This window comes from Staurois parvus, unplaced genomic scaffold (genome assembly GCF_062004578.1).
Source record: "Staurois parvus isolate SC_StPar_1 unplaced genomic scaffold, SC_StPar_1.0 ptg001396l, whole genome shotgun sequence".
Taxonomy (NCBI): domain Eukaryota; kingdom Metazoa; phylum Chordata; class Amphibia; order Anura; family Ranidae; genus Staurois; species Staurois parvus.
In genome coordinates, this window is record NW_028319192.1 from 1,218,992 (window position 1) to 1,234,369 (window position 15,378).

Sequence of the window (15,378 nt, forward strand, 5' to 3'; positions counted from 1 at the left end):
CCCTTCATTCCACGCCGTCTCCAGGAACCGGGAAACCACAGAGAAGCCAAGTGTCCCCCGACTTCCTCTCCAGGCTGGGATGTCACTCTGGTCGGGCGCCACCTACAGGGGAAGAAGCAGACTGCACCGGCCTACATCTGCTCTATGCTTTGTCTGATCAGGATGGCGGCCATTTCTCCCTGAACACAGAGCGCCCTAAACACGAGGTAAACGTGGTGCAGCATTGAGCCCCGTCCAGCTGTAGTGTAGACTTTGACAGGCTGCAGGCAGCGGGGCTGGACGCTGTACCTGTGCCTACCAGGTGTAATATAATGCCAGCATTGCACCCACAGGGGCCGGACCCCCCATGTACAAGGGGCCTAAGAGATACCATCAGCTTGTGTGCCATTCCACCAGACTCCTAGAACTGGAAGAGGACAATTTTGGGGGGATGTATTGTAGAAGAACCCAGACCACGGTATTGTGCGGTGAAAATATCACCCAACTTTATTCATCATATATATGTGACACTTTAACAACAGAAGAAAAGAGATAGATTGTTTACATTTCAAGGATCTATTTATACCATTTATATCATCTATGCTAAGAAACTGATTAACAGATGACACGCCCCTCATTAATACCAGCCCCACCCACTTATGTAACCATCACTCACACTACACATTGTACATATCTCTGCACACACCAGAGGGAGAGGAATAACTCTAGGGCCATCATTCATGGTTCACTATATAAACTGATGACCTGTAAAGGCTTTTAAAGCGTCCCCTATGGACAATATTTGGTACTGAAGTTTGTCACCATTTCACAAGCACATGACATTTTAAAGCTTGACATGTTTGGTATCTATATACTTGATGCCAACCTCATCTTTCATTTTTCTTCAAATTGGGTCATATATTGTGTTTTTCTGAACTGGAATTATTGTTAGTGTCATTTACTGAAAATATGCATTTCATAGACAGCTGCGCTAATATTGTGTGCCAAAAATTGTAACCACCACCATTTTATTCTCCAGGGTCTCTGCTTTCAGAAAATAAAACACAATATTTAGGGGCTTTAAATAATCTTCTGTTCTAACAATGTGAATGTAATCATGTGCATAAACAAGCAAAATCAACTGGCAGTGAAAGACACAACAGCAGCAATGTATACGATTATCATCAAATCTATAGTAGGAACTAATGGCCTAAGAAGCAAAGCCACCATATTACTCAACCAAGTTCCAACTAAACCCATCCAAGAAAATGGATCCCACTTCCCCCCACCCAGGTGACTGTTGGAACTCCTTTACCTTGTGTAGATATCCCCTTCTGAGATCCTCATGATCTAATATAAATGTACAACACTCTCTGACACCAGATTGTAGACTCTGCATTGATCTTCTGAGAGAGAGTCAGCCGCCATGCAGTTCTGTGACACCACCTTAGGTGATGGAGCCACTTCTGGTGTCAGCTCTGCTATACCATCAATGGTGTCATTGGTTATCTGATCCATGACTCCAGTACACCGGTTCATCTTACTTATCTTAGATTACTTAGATTCCCCATCCCGTCTATGAAGGGCTCACTGCATAAAACATCTCCACTCCAGAGAAAATGTTTCCTCTCACTGGAAGGCCAGGGGAGTATTGGGAGAAATTGAGGCTTTCCCTTACAGATATGGGGGAGGGGCAACATAACCTAAAGTACAGCTATGGGTGGAATTGAAGGGAAGCCATTTTAGGGTGCTCCTTCCACACAAAAAGCAATGCATCTGGAAGGACTAGTAATCCATTGGACCAATGGGGATTAAACATTCTGCAATACATTGAGACACCATGAAATGTTACTGGCCTCTGATTGGCTTTCCTATTGTTAGTGAAGTGAGACTCCCCTTGTCGGTGTCATCAATGGAAAGAAACCATGTGAAATGTTTCCCCCCAAATCCAAAAAGGTGACCCCCCTGGGTAGGTAGCCATCCTACTATTCCTAAAAACTAAAAAACTAGTAGTTGGAAGTCAATATAAAGCACTTTATACTGTTTTTAATTGATTATATATATATATGTACGTATTTTGTATTTTTTCTATTTTTGTATATGCATTTTGTAATAAATTTTGGATAAAACCTTATTGTTAAAAGTAAATGTGACCGACTTCCCTGTTGCCAATTACATGCACAGTCTATATAGCCGACGTATACAGGGTTGTTAAACAGTGGATATAACCGTTACATGTTTTCACACAAACAACATCACAATTAGCAACATTGTCTCAATTTGACCAATACAGCTGTCCGTAATGATAGCTATAAAGGTTTGACCCCAAAAAGATGGCTGCGACCATACATACTTCAAGAAAATGGCGCCAAACTATTATAAAAGAAGTCCAGGCAAGGTGATTGTCCTATCACATCCCCCGGAAGAAGCCACGTGACCCTGTGGCGCAACGCATTGGGGAGGGGCTTTGACGTCACCACGGCAACCCAACTTCAGTAACGGCAGGTATAGACAGTGTGTGTAGACACACAGAGGAAGCCTGTCACATCCGCATTTAGCGGTTTTATCTATTACAAAGCGCATTGAAATTATTGACATGTGAGGTCATATAGAGGGCATTAAATAAATCTTTTTATTAAAACGATAAGGCACCAAATATCTCTTCTTTCTTCCACTATACTAACGAGGAGAAAAATAGGGAGATGGAGCCACATCCAGCATCAGAAGGAAGCAGAGATCATCATGTCCATACAAGCACATTAGAAGTGACCAATCCAGGAAAACCCAGGGGAGGTCCAAAGGATCTCATCAATACAAACCTCTTAAAAGCTGTGTCAGCCCAGCAATAGGCTAACAAGAAGGTGAGCCCATAAAAGGGTCAATATTCAAGCAAGGATTTATTTCTACAGTTCCTTATATACAGCAATTACTATTGTGGACACGAATAGAATACTCCGCTATTATTCATAGACTTTGGACACCATTTCATTTTTACATTCTTTTTCATCTTTTCATTTTCAAAATTTTGTGATTATATTTCATTTATATTTTTTATTTTTATTTATGTTTTATATATTTTTCTATTATTCATATTTATTATTCATTTCTTATTTAAAAACAAAAATTCACACATATATATCCAGAAAATCTTTTTTCTGTACTTTATAAGGATTTCTCTTATTTTTTCATATGTGAATTATTCATGATAAAATCCAGCCAGTGTTTATTAATAACAATCTAATATATCATTTATATAGATATACCTTATTGTAAGGGCGCGGCCCTATCTATTAACTTACATTTTATCATCCTACTATTCCTGATAGGAGTTTGTAGTCCCTGCTACTACAGGAAACATGCGGGCGATCATTTACACCTTTTACAGCAGGACAGTAAATATCAGAACACAATTCAAACATCAGACCAACAGCAGGAAGTCTGCTAACTGAATGTGTAATGCAATCTGTCATTAGCATTCCCAGAGTTCCCTCTGCAACATAGTTGTATCAGCTGTTGGTCCTGTCTGTACATCTGTTATTTTCTTACCTTCTGTAACAGGGTGACAACCCTGATCATTCTGCAGGAACATTACACAGCAGCGTTGTCACCCTGTACAGGGAAGTCTTAGATAGATTATAAGTAAGACACACAACAAGTAAAGCCCAACTTCAGCTAACGCTTCTACAGCAGTTACAGCAACAGGTTCTCTATAAGGTCCAACCCCCCATATGAATGACAACTGAGAGTTGTGAGCACCCCCAGCAGTGTTATAGGATTTGCCCCGACCCCTCCAACTGCCATTTTTCCCAAAAGACTTGGCCTTCTACAGGAAGTAGACAAAAAAATCTACTGGGAGTGACAACAAAACATAAAACAATAGGAGACTCGGAAAAACAAAACCTGCTCTGCTAATGACAGATTTCATTATTAATGTCATTATTGATTTTGCCCATAGTTACACTTTGGTGCCAACGTTGTAATATTTCCAGGGAGAAGAAGTTTTCTTTACAAACTTTCCACCAAAAAGAGATGTGTGCACTCAGAGTGATTATTGTGAACCCCAATCAGAGGAATGTCAGTCCCCCGGAAGAAGTGGTAGGAATATGACCGCACACTCAGCACTTTGTAAGTTCAGATCTCTGGCAGTTGTATTGTGTGATTAGTCTATGGAGAGGAGTAATAGCTGGAAAGAGAAAACATGGAACAAGGATTTCTGATCTTCACCTGATGGAATCCCATTTGGCAGAACCACATGGAACACAAGTGGCCAGCTGGGCTTACGTTTTACTGCTGAATACATCCCCTAAATCAGCAGTAACTCAGTATTGGAAGGCCTGCATCAGCTTGGGATGTTGTTTTCTCACTGAACAGAGACTTCTTTCTAGCTGGTGTCACAGCCGCAGACCTGCCTGAAAGATTGTCACCCATGAGATGATATCCTACAACCTCACAAACACCCCCTTTTCCCTCTATGATCACAATCTCATCACCTTCACAGTCTCCTCATCTTCAAACACCTATCCCTCCAAGCTGCAATTACCCGCAGAAACCTTCACAACTTGAACCCTTCTCCTTTCCACTCTGCAACTGACCAACTCTTGACAGAATCTCTCCCCTGTCCAGCCCTGACCTGGCCACTGCTGTCTACAACAGTTCACTTTCATCCACATTAGACTCACTTGCTCCTCTAACATGAAGCATCAGGCCCCGACCATTACAACCTTGGCAGACTGACAACACCAGAGATCTTAAACGACATAGTCGTGTGCTGGAGCGAATGTGGCGTAAAACCAAATCTCACCAAACATTCACCCGATATAAATCTGCTTTCTTAACATACAATTCCTCCCTCCATGCTGCCAAACAAGGTTTCTCAGAAGCCCGTCTCACCACCTGCCCCCTGGATCCTGTCCCCTCACAACTACTATGGTCACCTCTTCTTCCATCCTATGCTCCCTTACATCTTCAATCTTTCCATCTCTACTGGCGCCTTCCCCTCCCCTCTAAAGCATGCGCACATCACTCCCATACTTAAAAAGCCCTCCCTGGACCCCACCAACCTGAACAACTTAAGACCCGTACCCCTGCTCTTGTTTACCTTTAAACTCTTAGAACGCTTAGTCTACAATCGCCTGAGCTCCCACCTCACCAACAACAACCTTCTTGACCCTTTACAGTCTGGCTTTCACTCACTACACTCCACTGAAACTGCCCTACTAAAACTCACTAATGATCTACTACCTGCTAAACCAATGGCCACTACTCCGTACTCATCCCAACCAATGGCCACTACTCCTTACTCTTACTACATGAACTCTCCGTGGCTTTTGATACGGTTAACCATCCCCTCCTCCTCAAAAAACTCCACTCTCTTGGCCTCCAAGACTCCGCTCTCTCCTGGTTCTCCTCCTACCTATCACAGTGCTCCTTCAGCAATACCTTTAACTCTGTCTCCTCCTCTCCACTCCCTCTTTCTGTAGGGGTTCCTCAAGGTTCTGTCCTTGGACCCCTACTCTTCTCAATCTACACCTCCTCCCTTGGTCTCTTGATAAACACCCATGGCTTTAAGTACCATCTCTATGCTGATGACACACAAATCTATCTTTTTCCTCCTCACCTCACCCCTTCAGTCTCCTTTCGCATTACTACCCTACAAAGCGACATATCAGCATGGATGTCACTCCACTTCCTCAAACTCAATCTTTCCAAAACTGAGCTCTTAGTATTCCCTCCAGCCCGTACCCCCTCCCTGACTTCTCCATCAAGATCAATAACACAATCATCAGTCCCTCCCCTCATGCCAGGGTGCTAAGTGTAATCCTAGACTCCCATCTGTCCTTTCATTCCCAAATCCAATCGCTGTCCAAATCTTGTAGACTTCACCTCCTCAACATCTCCAAGATACGGCCGTTCTTAACCTCGGAAACCACTAAGTTATATCTCGCCTTGACTATTGTAACTCCCTCCTCATTGGCCACTCATTGCAGGCTATCCCCTCTTCAGTCTATCATGAATGCTGCTGCCATCATCCACCTTACTTACCGTTCTGTATCAGACACCCCTATCTGCCAATCCCTCCACCCCTCTCTGCCAATCCCTCCACTGGCCTACACCCCTCTCTGCCAATCCCTCCACTGGCCTCCACTCAGTGTCCTTTACCCCACTCTGCCAATCCCTCCACTGGCCTCCACTCAGTGTCCTTCACCCCACTCTGCCAATCCCTCCACTGGCTTCCCATTGCCCAATGAATAAAATTCAAAACATTAATAACATATAAAGCCATTTATAACTCTGCCCCAAATTACATCACCAATCTTGTCTCCAAATATCACCCAAACAGTCCTCTGTGTTTCTCGCACGATCCCCTGCTCTCTTGCTCCCTTGTCTCCTCCCCCCATGCTCGTTTCCAGAGCTTCCCCCATCCTCTGGAACTCTCTGCCCCAATTTATCAGACTATTGCATATTCTGCTCACTTTTAGGCGATCTCTGAAAACCTCTCTCTTCAGGGAAGCATATCCTGCCCTCAGCTAATAATGGAATCTTCTACTCCTCCCTCCTAGATTGTAAGCTCCGAGGAGCAGGGCCCTCCTATCCCTCTTGTATTGAACTGTATTGTCTCCCGTTATATTGTAAAGCGCTGAGCAAACTATTGGCACCATAAATCCTGTATAAAAATAATATTAATGAGAGATGAAATGTGGAAAGAAGGCATTGATAATGGGAGAGGAGATGGAACATGTAATGGGAGGAATGGACAAGGTGGGCTTAGCTGGAGACCTCAAGCCTGGCTGATCATGTATCAATAGTCAGAAGAACCTGGAATGGACTCTCCCACTGAGGCTTCAGAGACTTGGTAAGATGACAATAGACCCCATCCTAGTCTCTGGTACTGAGGCAGTGTTGGGCATGTTTTACCTCAGGATCCAGAAATGAAGAAAATGCTTGGAAACACAACTCAGTTGGTGAATCATGAAAATGCATTACATGTACATTCAAAGCTCCATAAAAAAAGATAAAGATGAGAATCATGAGGGAAGCTGTTCAGTTATTGATGCTCATCTTAAAAAGATTGTCAAAAGATAAAATATTCAAATCCCTTCTAGTTGTGTAATGATGGACATAAGCACTAAACTCAGTTCATCCAATCATTACATTCCAGTTTGCACAGATTTTAGTTTGTGTCTTTTAAAGTATCATTTTATCTTCTCCCTTCTTCTCTAGTTTGTGGGATGACATTGGGGATGTGAAACGAACTTGTGACACCTGAAACATCTTTAATATCCCTTTTATTCCAGAATTTAATCAATGAAGAAATTTGTGAATCCTCCGGTGATAGATTAGACCGGCATTAACTGTAAAAGTTTTGTCACATTGAGAGCATTAAAATGGCTTCTCTCCAGTGTGAATCCTCTGGTGTGTGATAAGATGTGACTTCCGTGTAAAAGCTTTATCACATTCAGAACACTGATATGGCTTCTCTCCAGTGTGAATCCTCTGGTGTTTGATAAGCTCTGACTTCTGAGTAAAAGCTTTATTACATTCAGAACACTGATATGACTTCTCTCCAGTGTGACTCCTCTGGTGTTTGATAAGCTCTGACTTCTGAGTAAAAGCTTTATTACATTCAGAACACTGATATGACTTCTCTCCAGTGTGACTCCTCTGGTGTGTGATAAGATCTGCCTTCTGTGTAAAAGCTTTATCACATTCAGAACACTGATATGGCTTCTCTCCAGTGTGACTCCTCTGGTGTGTGATAAGATCTGCCTTCTGTGTAAAAGCTTTATCACATTCAGAACACTGATATGGCTTCTCTCCAGTGTGAATCCTCTGGTGTGTGATAAGATTTGACTTCTGTGTAAAAGCTTTATCACATTCAGAACACTGATATAACTTCTCTCCAGTGTGAATCCTCTGGTGTGTGATAAGATCTGCCTTCTGTGTAAAAGCTTTATCACATTCAGAACACTGATATGGCTTCTCTCCAGTGTGAATCCTCTGGTGTGTGATAAGATTTGACTTCTGTGTAAAAGCTTTGTCACATTCAGAACACTGATATGACTTCTCTCCAGTGTGAATCCTCTGGTGTCTGATAAGATGTGACTTCCGCGTAAAAGCTTTATCACATTCAGAACACTGATATGACTTCTCTCCAGTGTGAATCCTCTGGTGTCTAATAAGATTTGACTTCTGTGTAAAAGCTTTATCACATTCAGAACACTGATATGGCTTCTCTCCAGTGTGAATCCTCTGGTGTGTTATAAGCTCTGACTTCACTGTAAAAGCTTTATCACATTCAGAACACTGATATGGCTTCTCTCCAGTGTGAATCCTCTGGTGTCTGATAAGATGTAACTTATCTGTAAAAGCTTTATCACATTCAGAACACTGATATATCTCTCCAGTGTGAATCCTCTGGTGTGTGATAAGATGTGACTTCAGAGTAAAAGCTTTATCACATTCAGAACACTGATATGGCTTCTCTCCAGTGTGAACAATCTGGTGTCTGAGAAGATGTGACTTCCGTGTAAAAGCTTTATCACATTCAGAACACTGATATGGCTTCTCTCCAGTGTGAAATCTTTGGTGTATTATAAGGTCTCTCTTGCTTATAAATGTTTTACCACATTCAGAACAATGATATGGCTTCTCTCCCTTGCAAGCCTTCTGGTGTGTGGTATATTTTCTCTCCATTGTAAAATCTCCAAACAAGTAGTATGAAATGACTGCTCTTATGTATACTTGGGTTGGACTTTATTGTAAAGCCATTGTCACTTCCAGAACACTGAAATTACTTTTCTCCTGCTGGATCAATGTGGAAGAGGATCCAAACCATGACTTTTAGAACACAGATATGACTTGTATCCCGTGTGAATCCTCCAGTGAGCTGCAGTAAAGACTTTCAGTCAATTAAGACACCCATATGTCTTGTTTTCCATGTGACTCAGCTGTATTCATGAAGACCAAAATGTCCTAAAACCTGGTTCATCAATCTACCTGTAGAGAAAGAAAAAAGAATTCTATATAAAGGGTTACATAAAGTTGCTTTCTATTTTTAATGTTCATTACTAAATATATCTTATGAATAGAAAGAATATGTACAGCATTATCTACAGTATTTTTTAATCAAATAGATTGTATTAATAAAGTTTATAAGTGTGCACAGTATTCCCAACATTCAGCCCAGACAATGGAGTCATACATTCTCACGTATAGGCAGTTGTGGCACTGTTACAGATCATACAGAACAATAACTTGCTTTGTCTATGGTGTCACTTTTACCTTTTATAAACAAATGAACAGAGAAAAGAAGAAACAACCTAGAACAATTCAGCTGTACACGGCAAGTAACTCCCCCAGTACATACATAGATAGCTGACACCGATCAATGAGGCCTGTGTCTCCAGGATCATACCCCAAGTATGGGTCTCCAATGTAGTTGGTCTCAGAGACTCCGCTCTCTCCTGGCTCTCCTATCTATCACAGCGCTCCTTCAGTGTTACCTATAACGCTGCCACATCCCCTTCACTCCCTCTCTCTGTCGGGGTTCCTCAAGGTTCTGTCCTCGGACCCCTCCTCTTCTCCATCTACACCTCCTCCCTTGGCCAATTGATAAACTCCCACGGCTTCAACTACCATCTCTATGGCAATGACACACAAATCTATCTCTCTACCCCTCACCTCACCCCCTCAGTCTCCAATCGCATCACCAGGGTACTAAGTGACATATCGGACTGGATGTCACTCAACTTCCTCAAACTCAACCTTTCCAAAACTGAGCTTCTAGTATTCCCCCCAACCCGTGCCCCCCCCCCCTCCCGACTTTTCCATCAAGATCAACAACACTATTATTATTATTATACAGTATTTATATAGTGCCAACAGTTTGCTCAGCTGTACATTATAATGGGAGACAGTACACGGTGGATGAGTCTGGCTGCAGAATTCAGGATAGACTGAAGTGGGGATAGCCTGTGTTGGGGTAGGCCGGTGAGGAGGGAGTTACAGTAGTCAAGTCGTGATATAATAAGGGAGTGAATGAGTTGCTTTGTAGTTTCTGGAGTTAGGAACGTGCGTATTTTGGAGATGTTACAGAGGTGGAGTCTGAATGAATTTGTCAGCGATTGGACCTGGGGCTGGAAAGACAGATTGGAGTCTAGAATGACACCCAATACTTGTGGGGTGGGACTGATGGTGATGTTGTTGGTCGTGATGAAGAGGTCAGGGGGGGCACGGGCTGGGGGGAAAACTAGGAGCTCGGTTTTGGCAAGGTTTAATTTGAGGAATTGGAGTCTGATATGTCCAGTCTGATATGTCGTTCAGAAGGCTAGTGATTCGGGCGGAGACTGAAGGGGTGAGACGGGGGGTAGAGAGATAGATTTAAGTGTCATCGTCATAGAGATGGTAGTTGAAGCCGTGAAAGTGTATCAGTTGACCAAGGGAGGAGGCGTAGATGGAGAAGAGAAGGGGCCCGAGGACAGAACCTTGAGGGACCCCAACAGAGAGGGAGAGGTGGCAGCATTATAGGTAACACTGAAGGAGCGTTGTGATAGATAGGAAGAGAGCGGAGTCTCTGAGGCCAAAAGAGTATCGTTTTTTGAGGAGGAGGGGGTGGTTGACCGTGTCGAAAGCTGCAGAGAGGTCGAGGAGTAGAAGGACTGAGTAGTGGCCATTGGCTTTGGAGGCTAGCAGGTCATTGGTGAGTTTGAGTAGAGCGGTTTCAGTGGAGTGTAGGGGACGGAAGACAGATTGTAGGGGATCAAGGAGGTTGTTGTCGGTGAGGTGGGAACTCCGGTGATTATAGACTAAGCGTTCAAGGAGTTGGGATGTAAATGGCAGCAGGAAGATGGGTCTTAGGTTGTTTAGGTCAGAGGAATCCAGGGAGGGTTTTTAAAGTATGGGAGTGATGTGCGCATTCTTCAGAGGGGAGGGCAATGTGCCAGTAGAGAGGGAAAGATTAAAGATGTGGGTGAGGGAGCGTAGGATGGAGGAGGATGGTGATCGTAGGAGTTGTGTAGGGACAGGGTCAAGGGGGCAGGTGGTAAGGTGAGCTTCAGAGAAGATCTTAGTAATTTTCAGTCCCACCTCTGTCATGGAAATTTTGTATTGTTGGTCGAACTTTAAATGTGTCATATATTCGTGTTATTCATATGTCTCTCGTGTGGCTTAATTAAAGCTCTGAAGGCTGCAATTGGGCCATGCGCATGTACAATGTATGTATTACAGTACTCAGCTTGGTAATGGATGAGATGGCAGATCTGCGCTTATAGACCGGCGTGTATACCACCACGGCATTCGATGCGAATGCCGCCGGCAGTAGGCCGCGGGCCTGTATCCACATATCAGCAGCATAGTACCACATGGACTTTGTATAGCCAGGCGCTGGGCAGTGCGAACTCCGCGTGTAGGCTCATGGATATCTCTGCAAGCCACTACCGACCTGAACTGTATCTGGATGGATGTGTTTTAATAAAGATCGTATCGGGCCCATCCAGATACAGACTGACACTGTTTAATCTAAGGGATGCTTGTGCAGACAATGTAATGAGATGTAATGGATGAGATGGCAGATCTGCGCTTATAGACCGGCGTGTATACCACCACGGCATTCGATGCGAATGTTGCTGGCAGTAGACCGTGGGCCTGTATCCACATATCAGCAGCATAGTACCACATGGGCTTCATAACGCAAGGCGCCAAGCGGTGTGAACTCCACGTGTAGGCTTATGCATATCTTAAAACCCATTACCGACTTGAAACTGTATCTTGGATGGATGTGTTTTAATAAAGATCGTATCGGGCCCATCCAGGTACAGACTGGTGTTTAGCTTAGGGAATACTTGTACAAAGGATTTGCATGCCAATGGGAGCTAGTAGGACAGGAAATATGACCTCAGATGGCTCATGGGGGGGAAGGGGAGGAAGTCTGCTGACCTCAGAAGGCTCATGGGGGAGGACCAGTGATAGATAATAGGAAAGGCTATGCTCCAATCGGAATGTACATCCTGTGTATAGGCACTCCCCATTGCATTGTTCGGTGGGAGGGGATTGACTTTATTCATGTGGGGGGCATGTGTGTATTTTTAATAAAACCAGGGGCTGAGTATGAAACCGGCCCTTATGTGGATTGCAACACTAGCCTTAGAGTGTCGTGTGATCATTCTAGGGTAACGGAGCTCCAATTCCCCCACATATCAACAGACCTAAAGTATTTGGATGGGCAGGAATCGTGTAATTTAGCTGCAGTCGTGGTAAGCGAGATTCGCACAGCTTTATGGGGGATTTCTGCGCATCCAACTGCGAGTACTCACGGTAAGGAGAAATTCGTTAAAGCGAATTTCCAAGACACCTCTCATGCCAGGGTACTAGGTGTCATCCTAGACTCCAATCTGTCCTTTCAGCCCCAGGTCTAATCACTGACAAACTCATGTAGACTTCACCTCCGCAACATCTCCAATATACACTCGTTCCTAACCTTGTAAACCACTAAGCAACTCATTCACTCCCTTATTATATCACGCCTTGACTATTGTAACTCCCTCCTCACTGGCCGACCTCATCGCAGACTATCTCCACTCCAGTTCATCATGAATGTTGCTGCCAGACTCATTCACCTTACTAACCGTTCTGTATCAGCCACCTCTCTGCCAATCCCTCCACTGGCCTCCACTCAGTGTCCTCCACCCCTCTCTGCCAATCCCTCCAATGGCTTCCAATCGCCCAGCGGATAAAATTGAAAACACAAACACTGAAGTATAAAGCCGTTCATAACACTGCCCTCAACTACATCACCCACCTTGTCTCTAAATACCACCCAAACCGTACTCTCCACTCCTCGCAAGACCTCCTACTCTCTAGCTCCCTTGTCTCCTCCTCCCATGCTCATCTCCAGGATTTCTCACAGGCTTCACCCATCCTCTGGAACTCCCTACCCCAAGCTATCAGGCTATCGCCTCCTCTACTCACTTTTAGGCGCACTCTAAAAACTCATCTCTTCAGGGAAGCCTACCCCGACCCCAGCTAACTACTGGAATCCCCTACTCCCCCAACCACTCCATCCCCCACAGCTAATTACCTCTTGTACCACTATCCCCTCTCTCCTAGATTGTAAGCGCCAAGGAGCAGGGCCCTCTAATCCCTCTTGTACTGAACTGTATTGTTACTGTATTGTCTTCCTCCATAAAGTAAAGAGACCAAGAGGCACACCCGAGGAATATTGAACACCAACATTATAATACTGGTCATATTGTTCCACTTTTTGAATAATTTTGGACATCTCCAAAACATGTGTATCAAATCCCTGACATCAACACTACAAATGGGGTATTAAGGGGAAATCCCTCCTGTCCTAGCTGAACAATTGAGCTGGAGTCCTAAATGATCTATGCAAAAGAAATGACTGAGTTTCTGTGAAGAGGACAGAGAGATGAGAGGTATGGAGGTCACAATCACCTCCCACCACTCTCTCTTAGAGTCAAAAGACTGGAATAAATATATGAGAGATCATGCCTTTCCCACTGGTGCCATCTGAAGCCCATTAACAAGTGTGAGAGTGATGTGAAATCTGTATCTGATGGAAGTAGAAACCGATGGATGGGATCTAATGTGTCTACTAAGTCCCACCTGGTAAGATGTTGAAGTTGGGCAGCTATAATATAAAGTCTAACATTTGGTATTGCTAGGCCTCCTTGGTCTTCACCATACTGTAGAGTAGGGAGTTTGATTCTAGCTGACGGCTTCTTCTAAATGAGTTCTCCAAAGTGGGAGTCTATACTGGAGAACCACTTACAAGGTGTCCACATGGGAGAATTGTGGAGTATACAGTTGAAACTCGAAAAATTAGAATATGGTGAAAAATTTCATTTATTTCAGTGCAGCAACTGAAAAGGTGAAACTAATATATGAGATAGACTCATTACATGCAAAGCAAGATAGTTCAAGACGTGATTTGTAATCATTGTGATTAGAGATGAGCGAAGTATTCAAAAATTCGATTCGACTGATTCGGCGAATTCGTGAAAAAAAATCGATTTGAGTCGAATATATTCGCTGCGAATTTAACTTATAAAAGGGTGTTTCTAGGCTTCAGAGAGCCTTTATATTAGTGTAGAACACTGTACCTTTAATTTAAATGCCCTTGGAGTCTGCTGGGGAAGAGAAATAATACTGTCAGTCAGTATGACATGCAGATGAGTGCCGTCGATCTTAGAATCACCGCACACTTCACTCATTTGGGCAGTCACGGGGCCAAAACCAGAGTGTGGAGCCACAGTGTGGCGGTGGAGGCAGCAGCAATGGGAGGCCATACAGCACCCTATGACAAAATGGAACCCACCAGCAGTGTGAGGAGACCTGAAAGTGGCACATGGCAGAGTGTGGCAATGGAGACAGCAGCAATGGGAGGCCGTACAGGGACCCATGACACACTGTGGACCTGGCAGCAGCGTGAGGAGGCGGTACGGGGGCCCATGGCAGATTAGGGCCCTGGCCGCAGCAATAGGAGGCCCGTAATCTGCCAGCACCCTATGACAAAATGGAACCCAGCAGCAGTGTGAGGAGACCTGAAAGTGGCACATGGCAGAGTGTGGCGATGGAGACAGCAGCAATGGGAGGCCGTACAGGGACCCATGACACATTGTGGACCTGGCAGCAGCGTGAGGAGGCGGTACGGGGGCCCATGGCAGATTAGGGGCCTGGCAGCAGCAATGGGAGGCCCGTAATCTGCCAGCACCCTATGACAAAATGGAACCCACCAGCAGTGTGAGGAGACCTGAAAGTGGCACATGTTTGGGGCATGATTCATGGCGGATTTAGTCAGTTGTGTCAGGAACTGGTGGTTTGAAATCCAGACTAATCCACGCCTGATTCATTTTCACAAACGTGAGTCTCTCCACACTTTGGGTGGACAGTCGTGTCCTCCGCGGAGTTACAATACCTCCTGCCGCACTAAACACGCGCTCCGATGCCACGCTACTGGCCGGGCATGACAGCCTTTCAAGGGCAAATTCAACTAGTTGGGGTCAAAGGTCAAGTTTCATTGCCCAGTAGTCAAGGGGATTGTCTACCTCGGTTGGCAGGGTGCTGTCCAAGTAGGCCCAAGCCTGTTGTTTGAGGTCCTGCTCCAGGTCCACCTGATGCTGCTGCTGCGGCTGGTTAGTAGTTTCCTCACTGCGCTGGTGAAGAAAGCTACTCATCATCGACTGCAGACTGAGGCAGCCGCTGCTGGTGGAGCTGCCACTGCTCCTACCAACCCACCCCTCCCCTGCTGCCATGGCAGCGGAACGCGAGCGCACAGGGCCCACAGTGTCTGAGGATGGACGTTGGCACAGAAAGGCAGAGACCAACTGACTACATAGGTGGTTTTTATAGTACTTTATTTTGGCCTCCCTCTCAGCAAGT

General features: G+C 44.6%; 1 protein-coding gene across 1 annotated transcript in view; it reads right to left on the minus strand.

Moving 5' to 3' along the window:
* Window positions 1-15,378, minus strand: part of LOC149436240 (uncharacterized) — a 117,728-nt gene that overhangs the window by 36,406 nt on the left and 65,944 nt on the right. Inside the window, 2 exon segments of the mRNA XM_089661842.1 lie at window positions 7,354-7,578; window positions 7,747-8,643. Of these exon segments, the coding sequence (XP_089517968.1) occupies window positions 7,354-7,578; window positions 7,747-8,643 (1,122 nt within the window).